This window comes from Podarcis raffonei, chromosome 3 (genome assembly GCF_027172205.1).
Source record: "Podarcis raffonei isolate rPodRaf1 chromosome 3, rPodRaf1.pri, whole genome shotgun sequence".
NCBI classification, from domain to species: domain Eukaryota; kingdom Metazoa; phylum Chordata; class Lepidosauria; order Squamata; family Lacertidae; genus Podarcis; species Podarcis raffonei.
This window is the reverse complement of record NC_070604.1, coordinates 122,139,064-122,157,110: the sequence shown is the minus strand read 5'-3', so window position 1 is coordinate 122,157,110 and position 18,047 is coordinate 122,139,064. Positions and strand designations below refer to the sequence as shown.

Here is an 18,047-nt window from a genome sequence, read left to right as displayed (position 1 = left end):
AGAGATTCTTACAGTTTGTTTCAACTTTGCATTTCAATGTTTGATGAGGGCCAAATAAAAAGGGGCTTATTTGTATATAAATTAATACGCATATGTCGTTCTTCTGCTTCGCATTTTTGGTTTATTTGGGATGCTGAAGGTTCTTTGCTATTGCCCCCTCACCAGTGTTGAAGCAATGATTCTTCAACATCAACTTCATTGGACTGGTCATGAGGTTTAGATGCCTGATTATCGTCAGAATGGAAAGATGCTGGACCACAAAAGAAATGTCCAGTGTGGCAGAGAGCGAGAACGCCAGTCCTGAAGTCCTTGTTGGGGACCAAAGGGGGAAGATAGGAGATCTGGACACAGGTCGCATCACAGCCTTCACCAACCTGGTGCCCTCCAGATGTTTAGGACTCCTACTTCAGCGCCCTATGCTGGACCATGTGAGGCTGAGGCTGGTCGGAGTTTTTGCCATTCTATGACGCTTGTTTGTGAAAACAGCCTCTCAGTGGTTTACAAAAGAGAGTGTGGGCTTGTGGGAGAGAGCAATGGGTGCTGGATTAGACAGGCCTTTGGGCTGGTCCATTTTAGGGCTCTTCTCATGCTAAGTCCTTCAGATCCACATCTCCTACCATCATTTCCACCTGGGCTTTCCCTCCACCATCTACAACTTAATGTCTTGTCTCCAAATTCACAAATTGACTCCTGATTCCTCTCCTCTCCCTGGACAGTGGTGGAAATTGGTCTTTCAAATTTCAGTGGCACCTGGTGCAAGGACAAAACTCAGCACCCCTACACCACACCTCATGTGGGAAAACACTGTCCTAACCCCTTCACTGCCCCAGGAACCACCAAATCTGATCTGGAGATTCATTCCAATCTTTAGAGCAGTGAGGGTGCCTGGGGGGAGTCTTCAGGGAAGAGGAGGAAATGTCCTATACCAAGCAGAAATTTCTTGCCTGAACAGGACAGCAGCCTTGGAAACAACCCAATCATTCCAGCACCAAACTATTCAATTGCCCTTCCAAGCCCTCCATCAAACTCCATATCCATTTTTTCAAAGAAAGAGCAGGTATAACCCTCCTTTTCCGAATGGTCTGAATGTGTGTTTTGTGCTGTTTGCATTTTACTTATACTGCTGAAGCAACACTTGGTTTTGATTGTATTGGCAATGGCAGGCATTGGTATGAAATTGTGTGCACTGTTGTGAATTTATGTGTCCATGGGAGAGAGATGGGGGCTCAAAAGTGTGGGTCACACTCTCATGTTATTCTGGGGGAGGAGCATTAGTGCTGGTTGTGAGCTGTTGGCCTGTGCTGTGTCCTGTCCTGTGAAACCTATGGGGCATCTGCTCATCTTTTGCAACCTACACAGACATGGGATGTCTTCAGCATCCTTTCCCAAGAGACTGAAGTGCAAGATGCAGCAGGCGAAGTGGGGAGCCTGTGGTCTCACCGCTGAGTTCTGTTTCCTCACCATGTCTGGCTCCAAGTCAGACAAATATTGCTTTATGATCAGCGAATGTCCACAGGCAGCAAAGGTGTGTGAAGTAACAGGCAGCTGCTTCTGTGAAACACAGAGGAATTGGGAATTGCCCCAGATCAGAAGGAGGTTGGGGGGGGAGGTTGGTGAAAGTGGGGGACAGCAATGCCAGGTCAAAATGGAGCAAAATGGCATTTATCATAGAATCCTAGAATTGTAGAGTTGGAAGGGACCCTTGAGAGTCATCTATACCATTTTAAAAATGGTATAGGTGCAATATATTCTGAACAAAAGGCCAAATTAATTGTAAATAACGTGGTGACGGAAGAATTTAAGATAGAAAAAGGGACAAGACAGGGGTGCCCAATCTCTCCATTGCTTTTTATATCGGTCCTGGAGGTTCTGCTGAACATGATTAGAAGGGACCGGTTGGTTAAAGGTATACAGGTCGGAGCCAAACAGTACAAATTGAGAGCATTTGCAGATGATTTAGTATTGACGTTACAGGAGCCAGAATCAAGTACTAAAAGGGTTTTAGAACTAATTCAAGAATTTGGTCAAGTGGCAGGATTTAAATTGACCAAGTCAAAAACTAAGGTTTTAGAGAAAAACTTAACACCGATTGAAAGAGAGAGGTTTCAGAATGAGACAGGTTTAACTGTGGTTAAGAAAGTGAAATATTTGGGGATTAATATGACAGCAAAAAATGGGAACTTATTTAAAGATAATTATGAAAAATGTTGGACGGAAGTGAAAAAAGATTTAGAAATTTGGTCAAATTTGAAGCTTTCCTTGTTGGGTCGAATTGCAGCTATAAAGATGAATGTTTTGCCTAGAATGTTGTTTTTGTTTCAAACATTGCAGATTGTGGACAAAATGGATTGTTTCAAGAAGTGGCAGAAATATATTTCTAGATTTGTCTGGCAGGGCAAGAAGCCCAGAATAAAATTTAAGATATTAACTGATGCAAAGGAAAGAGGCGGATTTGCCCTGCCAGACTTTAAACTTTACTATGAATCAGCAGCATTCTGCTGGCTGAAAGATTGGCTGCTTCTTGAGAACACAGACATTTTGGATTTAGAAGGTTTTAACAATGTTTTTGGTTGGCATGCATATTTGTGGTACAACAAGGTTAAAGCACATAAAGCATTTAAAAACCATATTGTCAGGAAAGCATTGTTTAATGTCTGGATAAGATACAAAGATTTATTGGAAAATAAAACCCCAAGGTGGTTGTCACCAATGGAAGCGAAGGCTCAAAAAAAGCTCAATATGGAGGCCAAATGGCCGAAATATTGGGAAATTTTGGAACAAGAGGGAGATAGACTAAAACTGCAGAGCTTTGAGAAACTAAAAAACAAAGTGTGAGATTGGCTTCATTATTATCAGATAATGGAGGCATATAATTTGGACAAGAAAATTGGCTTCCAGGTGGAAAAATCAAAATTAGAAACAGAACTGTTAGAGACCAAAACTAAGATTTTGTCAAAGATGTATAACTTGCTGTTGAAATGGAATACTCAGGATGAAACGGTGAAATCTGCTATGATTAAATGGGCACAAGATGTTGGACATAACATTATGTTTGCTGACTGGGAACAGTTGTGGACCACAGGTATGAAATTCATGGCATGCAATGCCTTAAGAGAGAATATTATGAAAATGATATACAGGTGGTACATGACCCCAGTCAAGCTTGCAAAAATATATCATTTGCCCGATAATAAATGTTGGAAATGCAAAGAAACTGAAGGTACATTCTTTCACCTTTGGTGGACGTGCCCAAGAATTAAGGCTTTCTGGGAGATGACCTATAATGAAATGAAAAAGGTATTTAAATATACATTTCTGAAGAAACCAGAGGCCTTCCTTCTGGGCATTGTCGGCCAATTGGTGCCAAAGAAGGACAGAACTTTTTTTATGTACGCTACAACAGCAGCAAGAATACTTATTGCAAAGTATTGGAAGACACAAGATCTACCCACTCTGGAAGAATGGCAGATGAAGGTGATGGACTATATGGGATTGGCAGAAATGACCGGCAGAATCCGAGACCAGGGAGAAGAGTCGGTGGAAGAAGATTGGAAGAAATTTAAAGACTATCTACAGAAATACTGTAAAATCAATGAATGTTAGAATGATGTTGGATTGAAATTAAGTGGTTTCCAGCTGTAATGCTTTAAGAGAACATGAAAAAAAGAAAGGATTATAAATAGGTAATAATATAATGGTAAGGATTTGCTGAACTAACAATTTGTGGTGGAATACAAAAAAGGGAGGTATGAGGAGGTCCGGGAAACAAGTTAAAGGAAAATAAGCAATTGAAAATTTGTGTGTTTTTAAATTTTCTTTATTCTGTATTTTTGCTATTTATCTGTTTTTTCTCTTTTTTTATTTCATTGTAATACTTTAAAAAATCTTAATAAATATCTTATTAAAAAAAAAAAGAGTCATCTAGTCTAAGCTAAACAATCCCTGACGGGTACCACTGAATCTCTGCTTGATTACCTCCACTGAAGAAGAGTCCACCACCTTTTGATGGAGTCCATTCAACTGTCAAACAATTCTTACCCTCAGAAACATCTTCCTCATGTTCAATCGGAAACTTCATTCATGGATTTTGAATCCATTGGTTTGGGCCCTACCTTCCAGAGCAGGATAAAGCAAGTCTGCTCTATCAAGGCGTCCCTTGAGATATTTGAAGATGGCTCTCAGATCTCATTTTATCCAAGCTAAGCATGACCTACCCCATTCCTCCATTCCACCATTCCTCATCAGGCTTCACTCTCAGACCCTGGATCCTCTTGGTCTCCCTCTTCTGCACACCTATCAGCTTGTCAACATCCTTCATAAATGGTGGTGCCCAGAACTGGGGACAAGACTTTAGGTGGGGTCTGCAAAAGTTCATTAAGGATTGGGGAAAATATGTAGATTACCTGGAATATATAAGTGAGGGACAAACAACGTTAAGGGGATTTAAAGAAGCATTGTGAAAGACGAAGAGTTATTGACTAAAGGGAATAGAAGAGAGAGAGAGATATATTGTCAATACAAGCTAGGAAATGCGTAATTTTAATTATTACCACGAATGATTTACGGACAAGCTGAAGGAAGTCTTATAAGAGATGGAAATGTGAAATTTTTGATGTGAAATATGTAACGTGTATTTTTTTTCTTCTTTTCTTTTTATTTTCTTCTTATTTTTTGTTTATCTTTTATTTGTAAATCAATAAAAAATTTAAAATGTGAAAAGACTTTAGGTGGGGTCTGACCAAGTCAGAAGAGAGTGGGACTATGACTTCATTAACACACATGAGGATTACTGATGGAAAACTGGATAACTTGTGATAACTTGTGTGAAGGCCCTCAAGTGTCAACAGAGTGTTGGGGTGCAGAGCCTGCAGGTTCTTGGTGTACCCTCATGGGGTGGTGACTACCAATGAGACCTTGGAGTCATAGTAAAGAGCTCCAAGAAGATGTGGGCCCCGTGGGCCCAGCTGTGAAAAAGATGGACTCCATGCAAGGGATCATTAGGAAAAGGATAACAGTCAAATATTCCGTATACAATTCATTTCACCATACATTCTTGCTTGTCTACACAGGACTCCCTGCCCGCCCCTCCCCCCCGTGTTTTTACTATTACTGTTTTCCAATTGTGCAAATAGTTATTACTTTGTTCTATTTATGTTGTTGTTGTTTAGTCGTTTAGTTGTGTCCGACTCTTCGTGACCCCCTGGACCAGAGCACGCCACTGCCTCCCGCAGTTTGGTCAAACTCATGCTGGTAGCTTCAAGAACACTGTCCCACCATCTCGTCCTCTGCCGTCCCCTTCTCCTTGTGCCCTCCATCTTTCCCAACATCAGGGTCTTTTCCAGGGAGTCTTCTCTTCTCATGAGGTGGCCAAAGTCTTGGAGCCTCAGCTTCAGGATCTGTCCTTCCAGTGAGCACTCAGGGCTGATTTCCTTCAGAATGGAGAGGTTTGATCTTCTTGCAGTCCATGGGACTCTCAAGAGTCTCCTCCAGCACCAGAATTCAAAAGCATCCATTCTTCGGCGATCAGCCTTCTTTATGGTCCAGCTCTCACTTCCATACATCACTACTGGGAAAACCAGAGCTTTAACTAGGTGATGTCTCTACTTTTTAAGATGCTGTCTAGGTTTGTCATTGCTTTTCTCCCAAGAAGCAGGTGTCTTTTAATTTTGTGATTGCTGTCACCATCTGGAGTGATCATGGAGCCCAAGAAAGTAAAATCTCTCACTGCCTATTAAAATCTCTCGCTGTTCTATTTATATTATCTTAGATTTTCTTACATCTTTTGCTTCTTGTTACTTTGTTTTGGTTATTAATATACACAGACATCATTCAAATGCCAGCATAGATGTTGCACCATTGTTATATTTTTAAAGTAATTCTTGAACATGTCCCATTTTTGAATAAAGCTTTGATTTGAGTTGCTTCTCGGTCTGTTTGTCATTTGTGCCATTTCAGCAAACTCTAATAATTTATTCTGCCAGTCTAGTTTCATAAGAATCCTCTCCCTAAAAAAGAAAAATTAAAATTAACTTTAAAAAAAACAACAACCCAAAACCTGAGACCTTCTTACTGCGAATTCTAGGCAGTGAGATACCAAATAACGTAAGAGAAATCTTTTTATATGCAACCACCGCTGCAAAAATTTTGATCGCAATGAACTGAAAAAATATTTGTAATCTCAATACATTCTTGGAAAATTCATTCATTGAGGGCAACATTTTAGAAACAACCCAATTCCCTCTCTTTGACAGTCATTGACGCTACCCAGGTTTGTGGTCATTCTTCCATATGTGGTTTTGCACAAGAGCATTACTCAAATCCAGATGGCAATTCTCATCTTCCTCTGCCCTGCAAGACTTGCAACATCTATCCTGTGAAAGACATTTGGTTTCCCACAAGGTTTCACCAGTCCTCCATCCACCTATAAGTAGAGGGACCTCTCCTTCCCCAGACAACTGCTCTTCCACTTGGCTTCAGGCATCTCCAGGATTCCCACCAACCTCCAGCCATGAAGATCTTCTGCCTCCTCTCTCTCGCCTTCCTCCTCCTGATGCTGGTGGCTCCAGGTATGGCCTTCTTCTCAGATGCTTCTTCTCTGAGCTCCACAGCTCTCTGCTTTATTTCTTTTAAACTTGCCTCTGAATACAACTTGCAGGGAATCGCAAAGGGATGGGTGGGGAATTCTCTTGCCCATCTGTCTCCCTTGAGAGCTTCCCAAATGGGGCATCTGATTGGCCACTGTGAGACCAGGTTGATGGACTAGATGGGGCCCCTTTGGCCTGATCCCAGCAGGCAAGGTCTTGTGATCTGATTGCCATTCCAATCCTAAAATATGGAATCTGATCCAAAGAAGCTGCTGCTATAGAATTTCTAATGACACATTTCTGTAGATTCAGCTTTGTGGTGGAGAAGAGAGTGGGCCAGTTTCCTGGGCAAGAGAACTTCTCTCTCCCAGGTTTCCAGTGGCCGCAAGGACACCAGTGATTGCCTTAGGTCAGCCCTCCTTCTGAAAGTGCAGGGGGAGGGGGAGGGTCTCACTCTCCATCCCAGCCCCTTTCATCCTGCACCAGCCTCCCCCAACCTGGTGCCCTCCAGATGTCCTGGCCAGGAGGGCTGTTGAGAAACAAAGGATGGAAGGTGTAGAAGGCCAGTCCTGGGAGATGGAGCAGCCTTCCCAGGTAGATCCTCTCCTTGGTAGTTGCACCTTCCTCTCTTAGTTTGCTTTTCTCTTCCCTTTCCCCTGCAGATTTCACCGGAGCTCAACGTCCCACCCAGGATTGCCAGAAAAATGGGGGCAGCTGCAGAAAAACCTGCAACAAAGGCGAGAAAGAGATTGGGAAGTGTTCGGGAGACAGGCGTTGCTGCAAGCGCAGCTAAGGTGAGATATGCAAAACCATACCTGTGCCTGGAAATAAGTCTGTGGCATCTCAAAGAGACATGACCCCAAAGGCCAGAGAGTTACAGCTCTGCTTCTTCCCCCTGTCTTTGACCCTTAACACCCACAGAGTGGATGTTAGCACTTGCTAGATTCTCCCAAATGCTAAATTCATTGTTTTGAGTTTGGACCTTGAACATTCCCTGATGACATTTGGAGTCACTTGACTCTAGCAGCTTAGAAAATAGGAGTAGGATAACTGAGCCGCATGTGAAAAAAAGGCTTTTAAAAGCCTGGAGGGCACCTTGGTCAACCAGGTGGCCACCAGATGTTTTGGAGTATATCTCCCATCAGCTCCAGAAAGTGCATGGAGCAGTTTGGATTTGGGATGGAGACCTCTCCCGACATCCAGCAGAAAGTTTAAGCTGAACCCCACTCCTCCACATTGTGAAATCCCAATTCAGATAGCATTAGGCTCTTTGGTCTTCAGGGGGTCCCTGGCCTCTTTTGAGCACCCTCCCAAACATATTCATTGTGTTTTCTCTCTTTATCATTTAACTGAACAGCAGACCCATCACTCATCACCTCTGACGAAAGGAAGACCACCCCGTTTCTTCTCTGGAGATGCAACTGCCTTGACTGCACCTCTGCAGAAACCTCTCTGCTCACTGCTGTTGCTGCTGCTGCTGAAGGCGCTTCTGAGAAGGATCCATCCCTGCCCAATCCTTTCTGCCCATTTACTCCAGAGCAAGTCCTGCTGTGCTCAGTGAGGCTGACATCTTTGTAACTGGGTTTGGACTGGATTCGCCTGCTCATTTGCTTTAGCTTTTCCTTTCAATAAATGCAAGCATTGGAAACCTCTGTGTGGTGGTGGTATCTTCTATGAAAAGGGGTGCTGGGTTGTAGTGGGGGCTCTGCCAGTTCCTCTCCATACTGTGACTTTTATTTGGTTATGGAGTAACTGGCATGTGCTTCAGCATCCTTTCCTGAGAGGCTGAAGTGCAAGATGCAGCAGGCAAGGTGGGGAGCCTGTGGTCTCACCGCTGAGTTCTGTTTCCTCACCATGTCTGGCTCCAAGTCAGACAAATATTGCTCCATGATCAGTGAATGTCCACAGGGTGAAAAGGTGTGTGAAGTAATAGGCAGCTGCTTCTGTGAAACACACTGGAATTGGGAATTGACCCAGATCTGAAGGAGGTTCAGAGGAGCAGTTGGTGGGAGCGGGGAGCAATTCTAGACATATCCCCTTCCAGGTCAAGATGGAGTGAAATTATAGTTATCATCAAAGAATCCTAGAATTATAGAGTTGGAAGGGATCCTGAGGGTCAACTAGTCCAAGCTAAAGAATCTCTGACAGGTGGCCATCCAATCTCTGCTTGAAAACCTCCACTGAAGAAGAGTCCATCACCTTCCCAGTAAGTCCATTCCACGGTCAAACCAATCTTTCCTTCAAAAAGATCTTCCTAATGTTCAGTTGGAATCTCCATTCGTGGGATATCTCTCATATCTCCTCTCAGTCTCCTCTTCTCCAGGCTAAACCTACCCAGCTCCTTCAACCATTCCTCATATGGCTTCATTTCCAGGACCTTGATCATCTTGGTCACCCTCCTTTGCACACCTTCCAGCTTGTCAATATCCTTCTTAAATTGTGGTGCCACAGAAAAAGGTGGAACCATTGATAAATTAACATACATGAGGATTACTAAGGGGGGTGAATCACCTGGTGCCAAGGCCCCCAATTGTCAACAGACCGTAGGGGTGCAGAGCTTGCAGCTTCTTGGTGTACGCTCAAGGGGTCTGAACTGCCAGGGAGCTCAAGGTGGGGCACGCAATTCTCCCCCTCTTCATTTCATCCTGGCAACAACCCTGTGAGGTAGGCTAGGCTGAAAGGTAGTGACTGGCCCAGGGTCACCCTGTGAGCTTCATGGCTGGCTGGGAATTTAAGTCCTGGTCTCCCAGTCCCTGGTCCAATATTCATAACAAGTACAGTCATACCTTGGGTTACCACCACTTCAGGTTGCATTTTTTTGGGTTGTGGACCACAGAAACCCGGAAGCACCGGAACGGGTTACTTCCAGGTTTCGGCAGTCGCATATGCGCAGAAGCACTAAATTGCACTTTGTGCATGTGCAGAAGCACCGAATTGCAACCCACGCATGCACAGATGCGGGTTGCGAACACTGTGGGTTGTGAACGTGCATCCCGCACAGATCACGTTCGCAACCCAAGCGTCTACTATATACTGGTGAACACTACTTAAGTGGAAAATGCATTGCACAATTCAGAGAAGTGTGAATTTCTATGGGTGGTTCTGTGTTTCAGTTTTCATATTGCTTTGGAAAGTGCATGTGAGATGGGCTCACCCTTAAATGAGAAATGAATCAATATGTATCTAGGGGCCTTAGTTGACTTCAAGTTTCACATGAGTCAACAGTGTGATGCTGCATGGAAAAAAGTGAATGCTATTCTAGGCTTCTTCAAAGAAATATAGTGTCTAGATCAAGAGAAGTCATAGTACCGCTCTATTCTTCCTTAGTCAGACCACACCTTTGTCCAGTTCTGGGTGCCACCATTTAAGAAGGATGTTGACAAGCTGGAAGGTGTGCAGAGGAGGGCAACCAAGATGATCACGACCATCTTGGACTGTAACCCAAACCTGATGAGGAATGGTTGAAGGAATTTGGTATGTTTAGCCTGGAAAAGAGGAGACTGAAAGGAGATATGAGAGCCATCTTCAAATATCTGTAGGGCTGGCCCACAGAAGAGTGAGCAAGCTCCAGGGAGGAGGACCTGAACCAATGGATTTGATTTATAAGAAGGAAGATTCTGAATAAACATCTGGAAGAACTTTCTGACGGTCAGAGCATTTTGACAGTGGAACGAACTCCCTTAAAAGGTGGTGTACTCCTTTCTCGGAGGTTTTTAAGCAGAGGTTTGCTGCTATCTTCAAGGCACTGGCGGAGGAACGTGGGGGGGTGGGGAGCGCACTACCCCTGGCTCCATCGGGAAGGGGGGTACCATCATGGCCACCCCCCAAGACACGCGACGTGCACACACCCGACCACGCCAGCGCCATGCCTCCCCGGGATGCATGCCAGCCACGCCCGTGCCTGCTCTCTGCCCACGGTGCTGGAGCATGCAACTTCGCCACTGCTTCCAGGGATTCTTCAGCTGCATTGCAGGGGGTTGGACTGGATGTCCCTTGGAGGTCCCTTCCAACTCTGTCCTGACAAGACAGAAGTACTGTTTTGGGGAGACAGGAGGGGAGTGGGTGTGGGGGACTCCCTAGTCCTGAATGGGATAACTGTGTCCCCGAAGGACCAAGTGCGCAGCCTGGGAGTCATTTTGGACTCACAGATGTCCATGGAGGCGCAGGTCAATTCTGTGTCCAGGGCGGCTGTCCACCAGCTCCATCTGGTACGCAGGATGAGACCCTTCCTGCCCGCAGACTGTCTCGCCAGAGTGGTGCATGCTCTGGTTATCTCCCGCTTGGACTACTACAATGCGCTCTATGTGGGGCTGAGGCATCTGATCAAGGTCTGTATTTTAAAATGAGCTTAAAGATATATTTGCAAATGTTTGTATGTTTCATGCCAGGCAGAAACCAGCTGGCTAAGTACTCTGGCAGTTGTTTATCTTCCTGCTCTCCTGAACAAGGGCCCCCCTGATTTATAGCAGTAGCAGGAGACAAGTTTCTCAAAGTTGTAAAAGGGAATTACAGGCTGGGAGCAAAGGTTATACTGACCCTACAAATTACAGAATAAAATCAAGCTGCAAAAACACTAATTAAGAGTTGGTAAATAGTAATATTTATTGTTTAACAGAAAATAATACCATGTGCCTCCCATCAGACTCGAGCCATATTTTCCTAAAGTTAAAGGGCAAGAGCTAATGGGAAAAGCAGCTGCTGGGAAAGGGGGGTGTAAACTGAAGAGGCTTCTTTTTGAAGCTGTTTTTACTGAGTTCCTTTTTACTTTGCAAAGGCCTTTTCTTCTAAAAAGCTATCTATGTCATGTATGAGATTTATTGGCTTAATGTAATTATGCAAAGGATTTAGAAAGTAAGAAATGTTAGATTCTTATGTTAGATTCTTATTTCATTGATGGTGTGTGAGAATGTGAACCCAAGATCTCTGTTTAGATAGAATTTAATACCATGAGCCATTTGTTTTAGCCATTTGTTTTGGAATGCAGGGGCAACAGGGGCAAAAGGTGATCTGGTAATTAAGGTGCCTTGTCGAGGCAAATGTAAGATATATGGCTACTTGTTTGCCATTTATAGATAGAAGGAAATATAGCTCTTTGTCTCCCATAAAAGGTAATAGGAAATGGGTGTATCTTTTATGATTGGTTCTAGCAAACAGCCAATAGGAATTTCAACCAGGCTGATTGGACAGAGGCAGCCAAAGGAGGAGCAAGGGGGCTGGGCTGAGGGAATATAAGTGCTGGCCATCAGGGCTGGAGGGGGCAGAGCTTTGGTAACCATATACCACTGTGTCTCTCATTTATTTGTCTGACAAATAAATTATTATTTTAATTTCTCTATTGCTGCGTTGAATATTTCTTTCCAGCTAAGCGTTAACCACAAGCAGGGTGCTACAGGGCTACCTTTGAAGGTGACCCGGAAATTACAACGAATCCGGAATGCGGCAGCTAGACTGGTGACTGGGAGCGGCTGCCGAGACCACATAGCACCAGTCCTGAAAGACCTACATTGGCTCCCAGTACGTTTCCAAGCACAATTCAAAGTGTTGGTGTTGACCTTTAAAGCCCTAAACAGCCTCAGTCCAGTATACTTGAAGGAGTGTCTCCACTCCCATCGTTCTGCCTGGACATTGAGGTCCAGTGCCAAGGGTCTTCTGGCGGTTCCCTCACTGCGAGAAGCCAAGTTACAGGGAACCAGGCAGAGGGCCTTCTCGGTGGTGGCACCCTCCCTGTGGAAGGCCCTCCTACCAGGTGTCAAAGAGAACAACAACTACCAGACTTTTAGAAGACATCTGAAGGCAGCCCTTAGGGAAGCTTTTAATGTTTGATATATTACGGTATTTTAATATTTTGTCGGAAGCCGCCCAGATGGGTGGGGTAAAAATAAGTTGTTGTTGTTGTTGTTGTTGTTGTTGTTGTTGTTGTTGTTGTTGTTGTTGTTGTTGTTCTTTGAATTTCCCTGTCCCTTGCTGGGTCACAATTGCTGGAGAGACGAGGAAGAAAACTTCAGAAACACTAACAGCAGCTTAAACTGACCACTAGTCCCTTTAGCTTAGTACTGTCAACTGGACTGGCAGCAACCCTCCAAGTTCTCAGGCAAGAGTACCTTCTGCGTGCCAAGCAGATGCGCAACCACTGAGCTCTGGCCCTTCCCTAAAACAGAGGAGCCCGAGTCCAAATCGCCACCTCTCTATCTCTCCTTCTTCTGCTTCCAAATACCTCCAACGTCACGCCACCCACAGGGACAGCTGGAGAGCGTTGGCTGACAGCATGTCTTCGACGTCCCCTTGTTCTAAGAATAAACCTGCATTCGATATCTTGGATGCTCTGCCTCCCTCTTCCATTTTTTTCTCTGAGCACGGGAGGCAGCCAGCCTGGAGGAATTGGAGCTGACTTGCCAGCACCTTTCCCCAAAGTTTACTCCTGGTGTGTGTGTTTGCGTACCTCTCTTTTCTCCATCGCTGGCAGACGAAGCAGGGGACATGGCCTGCTCCCGCTGAACCCCTCTCTGCCCCTGCGGAGCAGAATCCGAGCCTGCGGGAGACGGCCTTCCGCTGTGGATTCACTGCTCGGATGACTGGGTTCCTCGCGTCGCCCAGACCCTGCTGGCACTGACAGCTGCTGCTACCCGTGTCCATGGAAACAGCAGTGGGCAGCCCGCGAGGAAGCAGGTGGGTGTCGTGAGTCTAGGGAGGAACGTGGCTTGACAAAGGAACTCCATCCACCAGCCTCCTCCCAGCTGGGCACAGTGGCATGCACACTGCTGTGGGCCCAAGAGACCTCCCACCTCTGCAGCCCAGACTTTTGCACATGGCACCCTGTTCTTCTGGTTCTCCGTAGTGCCAAAGGAGAAGCGTTTGACCCCTCAGCAGTGCAGGACACGGGTCTGGCCTGCCACTGAACCAGGTGGCATTTTGCTCTGGTCCTCCGAGGCAAAGCAGATGGGAAACGGGTGTGCCCAGCTAGATCGGTGGCAGATGGGTGCTGCAGTCCACAAACAAGTCCCCAGAGGAGCCTGGCAGACTTGAGGAGCGAGTTGAAGAGAGAAAGCAGTCCAGGTTTTCTGAGCAACTTGTTGAAACAGAGCAAGCTGCCGCCTTCTGCCAGCTTTGCCATCTGAGCTTTCCAGGATTTGGCTTCCCAGAAGGTCTCTGAAGCAGAACAGGGCGAGATCTCTCCCAACAAGGCAACAGCAGGTGTCCATCCTGAATCCAACAATGGCAGGTAAGGAGAAGAGGGTGGACCTGGTGGCTGCTGGAGGCCAGGGCAGCGGACTCTGAAACTGAGGGGAGAGTCATGTTGGTGATCAATGCATTGGATTGACTTCCTGGGTCTCTTTCTGTGTGAAAGATTCACAGAGAGACCAAGGCGATGTCCACAGGTTCAAGGAACCTTCCTCTTTGTGGGAAGTCTGCAGGTAATTTGTGATTTTGCTTGGGCCCTGGATGAGAGCCCAGGTGGATGGGTAGAAGGGGAAGGTGTGTCAGAAGGAACTGTAGAGTTGGGAGGAATCCCAAGGATCATTTAGACCAACCCCTGGAGGAGAAGGAACTGACACGTCTTTTATATGGATTACTGACCTTTGTATCAATGGAGCATTTTTATATTGTTGTTGTTGTTGTTTAGTCATTTCATCATGTCCGACTCTTTGTGACCCCCTGGACCAGAGCACGCCAGGCCCTCCTGTCTTCCACTGCCTCCCGCAGTTTGGTCAAACTCATGCTGGTAGCTTCAAGAACACTATCCAACCATCTCGTCCTCTGTCGTCCCCTTCTCCTTGCGCCCTCCATCTTTCCCAGCATCAGGGTCTTTTTCAGGGAGTCTTCTCTTCTCATGAGGTGGCCAAAGTCTTGGAGCTTCAGCTTCAGGATCTGTCCTTCCAGTGAGCACTCAGGGCTGATTTCCTTCAGAATGGATAGGTCTGATCTTCTTGCAGTCCATGGGACTCTCCAGAGTCTCCTCCAGCACCAAAATTCAAAAGCATCGATTCTTCGGCAATCAGCCTTCTTGATGGTCCAGCTCTCACTTCCATACATCACTACTGGGAAAACCATAGCTTTAACTAGGTGATTTCTCTACTTTTTAAGATGCTGTCTAGGTTTGCCATCGCTTTTCTCCCAAGAAGCAGGCGTCTTTTACCTTCAAGAGAGTGGGGCCCTAAGCTACAGCTTGTTTAGCTTATAAGTAAAACCGGCACTGGTCAGAAGGGACCCCAGGAGGCATCTAGTCCAACCCCCTGCAATGCAGGAATCTCAGCTAGACCTTTCATGACAGATGGCCACCTAACCTCTGCTTTACAGCTCCTCCAATCTTGTCCCAATTTTTGCCTCCTGGAGACAAAAACATGAAAGTATTTGTGGGAGGTTTCTCTCATTGCCTTTCTTTATCGCTCCTCTCCTGCCCCATAGTTGAGCCTCTGCCAGGGACGGGACGTGTGGGCAGGCAAGAGGAGCAGATGCCTCTTCTCTTTCGCACTTGCATATAAATCTGAGCTCGCAAACACCCAGGCACCATGCAGCGCACAGCTCGCCCTTCCAAGTTCTGCAGCTGCCAAGATCTATTTTGAACCTTTGATGAGGATAATAATAATGCACATTGGGACAATCGTGTTTTGTCACTTATTGTGATCATCTATCTTTAGCCCAAGTAATAAACACTGATACAGGTATTATAAAAAATCATCTGATTGCAGAACAGATTAATATAGCATCCAGGGCGCCCCCAGACTGCCAGTAATTTTGTGGGAGGAATTAAATTGTTATGAGGAACGGCTAAGGGAGCTGGGCATGCTTAGCCTGGAGAAGAGGAGGTTAAGGGGTGATATGATAGCCATGTTCAAATATATAAAAGGATGTCACATAGAGGAGGGAGAAAGGTTGTTTTCTGCTGCTCCAGAGAAGCGGACACGGAGCAATGGATCCAAACTACAAGAAAGAAGATTCCACCTAAACATTAGGAAGAACTTCCTGACAGTAAGAGCTGTTTGACAGTGGAATTTGCTGCCAAGGAGTGTGGTGGAGTCTTTGTAGGTCTTTAAGCAGAGGCTTGACAACCATATGTCAGGAGTGCTCTGATGGTGTTTCCTGCTTGGCAGGGGGTTGGACTCGATGGCCCTTGTGGTCTATTCCAACTCTATGATTCTATGAAATTGCAAACCAGTGCAGTTAAAGTGAGAATATAAGAAGCAGCTGCTGGATTAGGCTCAGTGCTGGGTTTACGTATAAGCTAAACCAGCTATAGCTTAGGGCCCCACTCTCTTGGGGGCCCCAAAAAAAACTAAAGGAAAAAACTGGATGTACATTTCCAAAATATAAGATAGAAAACAAATAAAATATAACCTACCATACAGCAACAGTGTTTTGTGTTGTGCAGGCTCCTATGATGTAAGTCATGGGCCCCGCCTGCTAGCCTGCTCCCTAAAATATCACTGCTTTGCTCCTTTCTATATCAGTGACTTTGATAAAATACATATTTTGTTATGTGCCAATGGCTTTAGATACCAATTAGGTTCATTAGTTACCATATATAGCATATATTGAACACACAAAAATAGCGACAACTTGTTGTTGACAAATGACAGCTGGACATAGACAGGGCCCCATTACGTTCGGGAGCTTTAGGGCCTCATCAAACCGAAATCTGGCCCTGATCAGGCCAATGGTCCACCTTGTCAAGCGTCTTGGTCTCACAGCAATCAACCAGATGCCCCAATTGTAAGGTTACCAGATTTTTTCCAATGAATCCAGGACACAATCAATCAATCAATCAATCAATAAAACAAAACAAGTTGAGAACATCGATGCTGCAGCGATGGCGGTGGCAGAGGGACGGCCGCCACCTTGACCTCAACAACCACGTTTCCCTTCCTCCAAGGCTTCTATCTCCTTTCTCCATGAGCCTGGGAAGCCCCTGAGCTATTGGTTCTTCAGTAGTCTGGTGATGGTGGTGGAAGCAGTGTGTGGCGGGTCAGGCATGGAAGGTGGAGAAGGAGGGCCGAGAGCAGCAGTGGGGGCAAGGCTCGGGCAGCGCGCTGCCTCCCTTCCCATCGGAGCAGCCCCAATCCCATTCCTACCTGCGTGCAAGCAGGAGAGGGCAGGGATCCCTCAGCTGGGAAGGGAGGCTTCCCGTTGCCTGAGAGATCCCTGCCCCGTCCTGCTTGCACGCAAGCTCAGATAGGCAGCATGAAGCCTCCCTTCACAGCTTAGTTGCTGGGGTCTGGGAAGGTGGAGGCAGTCCAGAAGCTGCGTCTTAGAGCCCCTGCACCACCATTATATGGGGACTTCTGAGCAGCTCCTGAAGCCAGCCAGAGCCAACTGCCCCGGGCTGCTGAGACTGCCGCTGCTGCGTTTCCCGGGGACATTAGATGAAATCTGGGGACATTCCGGGGATGGAATTTATCCGGGGACTTATTTACAAATCTGGGGACTGTCCCTGGGGAACCGGGACGTCTGGTAGCCCTACTCAAGGGGAAACCAGGAAGCAGGATCTGAGCACAAGACCCCTCTCCCTTCTTTGTGGTTCACAGCAACTGGGATTCAGAAACATGGCTGCCTTCAACTTTGCAGGCAAAGCCAAAGCCCTGTGGCTAGAAGCCATTGATAGCGGTGGCTTCTCGGTGGTGGCACCCACTCTGTGGAAAGCCCTCCCACCAATCAATCAAACAAACTAACTAACAAGCAAGCTTTATCTTGGCCACAGACCAGTATAAGATAAAATATATGGATTAAATGAACACATAAGACTTAAAACAGGTAAGGGATAAAAACTAGAAGTTAAAAGGTGATTATATCATACACCAGATGACAACGAGATGACCTTAGAAGAAATCTGAAGGCAGCCCTGTATAGGGAAGCTTTTTAATGCTTAATTATGTTTTTATATATGTTACTAGCGGGAAGGTAAACGGCGTTTCTGTGTGCAGCTCTGGCTCGCCAGAGCAGCTTTGTCACGCTGGCCACGTGACCCGGAAGTGTCTGCAGACAGCGCTGGCTCCCGGCCTCTAGAGTGAGATGAGCACACAACCCTAGAGTCTGTCAAGACTGGCCCATACGGGCAGGGGTACAGTGGTGCCTCGCAAGACGAACGCCTCGCAAAACGAAAAACTCGCAAGACAAAAGAGTTTTCCGTTTTGGAGGTGCTTCGCAAAACGAATTTCCCTATGGGCTTGCTTCGCAAGAAGAAAGCCCATAGGGAAATCTCCGCCGGCCTTCAGAAGAGGTCCTGGACCTCTTCTGAAGGCCGGCGGGGGGCAAAAGTCTTTGCTCCCCCCGCCTGCCTTCCCGGGACAGCGGAGACTTCTCCGCTGTCCCGGGCGATCTGAAAATGCTGGCGGGCGGCAGCGAACGGTTCGCTGCCGCCCGCCAGCATTTTAAAAGTCCCCAGGACAGCGGAGACTTCTCCGCTGTCCCGGGGCGATCTGAAAATGCTGGCGGGCGGCAGCGAAAGCTTCGCTGCCGCCCGCCAGCATT

At 46.3% G+C, this 18,047-nt stretch overlaps 1 protein-coding gene and 1 long non-coding RNA gene across 2 annotated transcripts in view; both read left to right on the top strand.

Moving 5' to 3' along the window:
- Positions 1–6,419: 6,419 nt before the first annotated feature.
- LOC128411484 (uncharacterized) lies at positions 6,420–8,232 on the top strand. The gene is made up of 3 exons (XR_008329821.1): positions 6,420–6,566; positions 7,247–7,378; positions 7,942–8,232. It is a non-coding gene; the product is annotated as an uncharacterized LOC128411484 (long non-coding RNA).
- Positions 8,233–12,898: 4,666 nt separating this feature from the next.
- The window catches only part of EFR3B (EFR3 homolog B), a 128,804-nt gene continuing 123,655 nt past the window's right edge, over positions 12,899–18,047 (top strand). The window contains exon 1 of the mRNA XM_053383838.1: positions 12,899–13,803. Coding sequence (XP_053239813.1) covers positions 13,797–13,803 — 7 coding nt within the window. The 5' untranslated portion in view covers positions 12,899–13,796. The remainder of the gene's footprint in view (positions 13,804–18,047) is intronic.